We start from the raw sequence: 5,661 nt of genomic DNA, 5'->3' as shown, positions 1-5,661 counted from the left end.
ATGTTATACAATATATATCACTGATCACAGGTTTTTGTTGAACACCGCTGCCTTGGATCTAAAACGTCTGATACCTGATATCGGCATTATTTACACTAGGTCTGTCAACATCCTGATTTGTGCAGTGTTTCTTTACACACTTCTGCAATGTACTTTCACTATTTTATACATGTTGTGTGCTTTGTTTGGAGTTGTATTTTTCAACCGAGACTGTATCACTATTGATGTCGACCACAGATGTAGCAACCAATACTTTATGGCAAGTTAGTGTAACAGTTTGCAGTGCTGTTGTTGAAGCCAAGCACCACTGAAGTGGGTACTTCATTATGAACTGTGCATGCCTACTCCTGCTATGTAATGCTTTAAAATGTAGCTGATGAGCGTTTTCAATGATTGAGCAGTATCGCATTAATGAAAACCAAGACTGTTCTCAGGGCAGGTCTGCCGGTTTTGACTAGCATGAGTAACTTTTCGCAGCAGGTTAGGAGAACGTACACAGCAGGTTAGGATAATTAACGTGGCGGGTTAGGATAATTAGGTTAAGGTTAGGAAAGGGTTAGCTAAAATGCAAAAATAGTCCCAACGCCACTCAAACATATTTAGCTACATCCAGGCCTGCCCTGAGAACAGACTTGGTTTCCACTAATGTGATGCTGCACTAATTGCAGTCATACTATGTAGATTCATTCTTATTATAAACTGGGTGGTTCAAGCCATGAATGCTGATTGGTTAACAGCCATGGTATATCAGACTATATACCACGGGTAATACATTTTTTTTTTTTACTGCTTTAATTACATTGGTAACCAGTTTATAATAGCAATAAGGCACCTCAGGGGTTTGTGGTATATGGCCAATATACCATGGCTAAGGTCTGTATCCAAGCATTCCACGTTAGGTTGTGCACAAGAACAGCCCTTAGCCGTGGTATATTAGCCATATACCAAACCCCCTATGGCCTTATTGCTTAATTATATTATTCCTTTCTAAATAATATGGACACGTGTTCACAGTTCCCTCCCTTTTGGGAAGACAAGAAACATTGAACAAACAAAGAGTAACATTTTAATCAAACATATGATTCACTTAAATGTAGTTGTAAAAAATATGATAAAGATTGCATGATTTATCAACATGTATATGTTTGGTACAAAATTAGCATAAAATAGATGTAACAGTATGACACACTAGGTGACTGGTTATTTCGGAATCAATTTAGCTAACATGTACAAACCCATCAATGTGGAGTGGGAGTGTGTAACTACTTTGTATAATGTTCCAGAAATTTACAACAGTTAACAATAAACACAGTTCCACTGTTTGTTTTCTTGTCTTTTCTGATTTGACCAGTTTGTAGAGCATGGTGTCCACAATGCCAAGATAGTGGGTTCAATTCCAGGGACAACCCATATGTAAAATATATGCACACATGTCTGTAAGTCACTTTGGATGAAAAGATCTGCTAAATGGCATTATTATATCCTAATTAGGAAAGTGCTATAACGAGTAATTTACCTTTGAGAAGAGTTATAACTCTTTCGCTTTGAAGGATATCAAAGTATATACACTGAGTGTACAGAACATCAGGAACACCTTCCTAATATTGAGTTGCACCCCCTTTTGCCCTCAGAACAGCCTCAACTCATTGGGCATTGACCACAAGGTGTCGAAAGCGTTCCACTGGGATGCTGGCTCATGTTGACTCCAATACTTCCAAAAGTAGTGTCAAGTTGGCTGGATGTCCTTTGGATGGTGTGCCATTCTTGATACACACAGGAAACTGTTGAGCGTGAAAAACCCAGCAGAGTTGCAGTTCTTGACACACTCGAACCGGTGCGCCTGGCACCTACTACCATACCCCGTTCAAAAGCACTTAAATATTTTGTCTTGCCCATTCACCCTCTGAATGGCAAACATACCCATCCATGTCTCAAGGCTTGAACATATTTCTTTAACCTGTCTCCTTCCCTTCATCTACACTGATTGAAGTGGATTTAACAGGTGACATCAATAAGGGATCATAGCTTTCAACTGGATTCACCTGGTCAGTCTATGTCATGGAAAGAGCAGGTGTTCCTAATATTTTGTGCACTGTAGTTTTGTACATTTGGTTAACATGGTGCAAATAAGGTGCAAATAGAATAATATTTGACTCAATAATCAGTATTGATAATCACAGCATATTGTATCACAGGGTCTGAATGACCCTCTCCCCATAAAAGTCAGCATGTCAAAGCAGCTGAATGTTGTGACAGCGAGAGCAATCTCATTCTTTACCTGGAGATTGGCATTAAAATGACTCACATAGTAAATCCTGAATATATTGTATGGAACAAAGCATACTATAATGGCCAGCATAAAGAAAATACTTTTGATTTGAGCCCAAAACTCCTGTTGCGAGAAGATCATCGCCCTGTGAGTTCTGTACACACACCACAGAATACACATCTGACAACAGGCCAGAGCTAATGTAAGTATGATGATGAGAGCACTGAGGATGTAGTTCAGCACAGCCACAGCATGTTTCTCATCAAAGATCCCTCCAAAGTTAAAGCACTGATTGTCACTGGTGGTTGTGTTACTGTCTATAGATGATCCATATTTCACAGCAGTTAAAGGGACCACCACAATGAGAATGAGGCCCCAGACAGCAGCACTGGCCCCTAGGGCATGTAGCCTCCTGTAGAACACCTGCTTAGAACTCCTGAAGAAGTCGAGATAGCGGATCACCAGAATTATCACGTAGAAGATGAAGGCTAGGTACATGTGAGCGAGGATCATGGCACTGACCACCTTGCAGAAGTTAGGACCGAGATGCCACTCGCCGGCCGCGTAGAAGTAGAGGCGGAAGGGCACAGTCAGAAGAAAGAGGATGTGGACCATGATCAGGTTCAACACGGCTGTGGTGGTCACCGAGCAGGCGTTGGACTTGATGTTGTTGATCATGAGGGACATGCTGATGGTCCCTCCAATAAGCACAATAGTGTATATTGACAGCAATGCATATCTGTATGATTTAGGTATGACATTGTCATCTATGTTGTCGCAAGATGTATTGCTCTCATTCCCCATCATCTCGTCCTGGGGCTCTGAAATGCTAAATAAGGAGTAAGTTTGAAGTAAGACATTTAACACTATTATTTAGATACATAGAGTATGCTTATAAATTCACTGTTTGGTTAGTTAGGTGGTCGTCTTACCTTAGTTGAATGCACCAACTGTGAGTGGCTCTGGATAAGATCGTCTGCTAAATGACCAAAATGTGAATGTAGATGTAAATGTAGAAGATAAGAGTCTGTGGAAGTAAAAGTGTGTCAATAGTACAGTATGGAAATACTGTAGTAGGCAACTGTATAGAAAATGGATATTGATCTATCATACCCATAGAATCTGTACATAGCTAAACAGCACTGACAAATAACAGTCATGATCTAAGTTGTCTGAAAAGCTCAATAAAGAGATCTGGCAAAGGGAATACATGAGAATATAATAAAACAGATAAGATCTGAATAAACAGAAACACAAATTCAGCTGACCCTCTTCTGAAGCAACACATGAGAGAAACACATAGTCATACCTTTGACATAACATAAGGTTGTCCGTTTCAGAGTACTCACTGGCTGCACACACACCTTAGAACTGGCCTCTTCAGTAGTCATTGGTATGCAGATACGACCTGTTAGGTGGTACTGTTGGATAATTATTGACTCCAATGACAAGAGTTTTCCTGCGTGTGGCTTTAGCTGATAGATTTTACCAGATTTCTAGTAAAGTACAGTACCAGTCAAACGTTTGGACACACCTACTCATTCAAGGGATTTTCTTTCATTTTACTATATTCTACATTGTAGAATACTAGTGAAGACATCAAAACTATGAAATAACACATTTGGAATCATGTAGAAACCAAAAAAACTGTTAAACAAATTTAAATATATTTTAGATTCTTCAAAGTAGCCACACTTTGCCTTGAAAACAGCTTTGCACACTCTTGGCATTCTCTCAACCAGTTTCATGAGGTAGTCACCTGGAGTGCATTTCAACTAACAGGTGTGCCTTGTTAAAAGTTCATTTGTGGAATTTCTTTCCATTTTAATGCGTTTGAGCCAATCAGTTGTGTTGTGACAAGGTAGGGAGATGGTATACAGAAAATAGCCCTATTTGGTAAAAGACCAAGTCCATATTATGGCAAGAACAGCTCAAATAAGCAAAGAGAAACGACGGTAAATCATTATTTTAGGACATGGTCAGTCAATACGACACATTTCAAGAACTTTGAAAGTTTCTTCAAGTGCAGTCGCAAAAACCATCAAGTGCTATGATGAAACTGTCTCATGAGGAATGCCGCAGGAAAGGAAGACCCAGAGTTACCATTGCTGCAGAGGATAAGTTCATTGGAGTTACGAGCCTCCGATTGCAGCCCAAATAAATGCTTCACAGAGTGGTCAAATTGCTGCAAAGAAACCACTACTAAAGGACACCAATAAGAAGAAGAGACTTGCTTGGGCCAAGAAACAAGAGCAATGGACATTAGACCGCTGGAAATCTGTCCTTTGGTCTGATGAGTCAAAATGTGAAATTTTTGGTTCCAACCGCCGTGTCTTTGTGAGACGCAGAGTAGGTGAACGGATGATATCCGCATGTGTGGTTCCCACCGTGAAGCATGGAGGATGAGGTGTGATGGTGTGGGGGTGCTTTGCTGGTGACCCTCTCAGTGATTTATTTAGAATTCAAGGCACACTTAACCAGCATGGCTACCACAGCATTTTGCAGCGATATGCCATCCCATCTGGTTTGCGCTTAGCGGGACTATCATTTGTTTTTCAACACGACAATGACCCAAAACACACCTCCAGGCTGTGTAAGTGCTATTTGAACAAGAAAGAGAGTGAGGGAGTGCTGCATCAGATGACCAGGCCTCCACAATCACCCGACCTCAACCCAATTGAGATGGTTTGGGATGAGTTGGACCACAGAGTGAAGGAAAAGCAGTCAACAAGTGCTCAGCATATGTGGGAACTCCTTATAGACTGTTGGAAAAGCATTCCTCATGAAACTGGTTGAGAGAATACCAAGAGTATGCAAAGCTGTCATCAAGGCAAAGTGTGGCTACTTTGAAGAATCTAAAATATATTTTGATTTGTTGAACACTTTTTTGGTTACTACATGATTCCATATGTGTTATTTCATAGTTTTGATGTCTTCACTATTATTCTACAATGTAGAAAATAGTACAAATAAATTAAACCGTTGAATGAGTAGGTGTCCATACTTTTGACTGGTACTGTAGATCAATTTATCTACGGCGGAAGTGTACTCCAAATACTTCCTATTACTGACAGGCGAGACATGAAAGCAAATATTGGCTGAATATCAAAGATAGGGTTACAGTAATTCCCTTTGGGTTTATATAATGGCAATGCTAATTTACCAGTTATTGAGAGCAGGAGGAGACTCTGGCTGCAGTAAATCTGTCTGCCAGGAAGGTACCCAACATGCTATGTAGATCATGACACTGATACACTCGTCTTTATCTTAGGAGACATATTTCATAATAATTTATTAGTGCAGAATAGAGAACTGAAACAAGGAACTAAAACACCTTTCTAATCACTAAATGGATCACTAAATGGAAAGTCAACAAATACCCTTTAGTGTTC

General features: G+C 40.0%; 1 protein-coding gene across 1 annotated transcript; it reads right to left on the bottom strand.

The window, feature by feature from the left end:
* Positions 1-1,105: 1,105 nt before the first annotated feature.
* LOC129814592 (probable G-protein coupled receptor 141) lies at positions 1,106-3,073 on the bottom strand. The gene has a single exon (XM_055867766.1). It carries the CDS (start codon positions 3,071-3,073, stop codon positions 2,162-2,164), a length of 912 nt encoding a protein of 303 aa, XP_055723741.1. The 3' UTR covers positions 1,106-2,161.
* Between the last annotated feature and the right edge of the window lie 2,588 nt (positions 3,074-5,661).

Source organism: Salvelinus fontinalis, chromosome 17 (assembly GCF_029448725.1).
Source record: "Salvelinus fontinalis isolate EN_2023a chromosome 17, ASM2944872v1, whole genome shotgun sequence".
NCBI lineage: Eukaryota > Metazoa > Chordata > Actinopteri > Salmoniformes > Salmonidae > Salvelinus > Salvelinus fontinalis.
Note: the sequence above shows the minus strand (reverse complement) of the source record. Positions and strands in the feature narration are given on the sequence as shown.

What these genes read in the sequence shown, in the direction of transcription:
- LOC129814592 (XM_055867766.1), bottom strand. Translation starts at nt 3,073, where the DNA reads ATGGGGAATGAGAGCAATACATCTTGCGACAACATAGATGACAATGTC.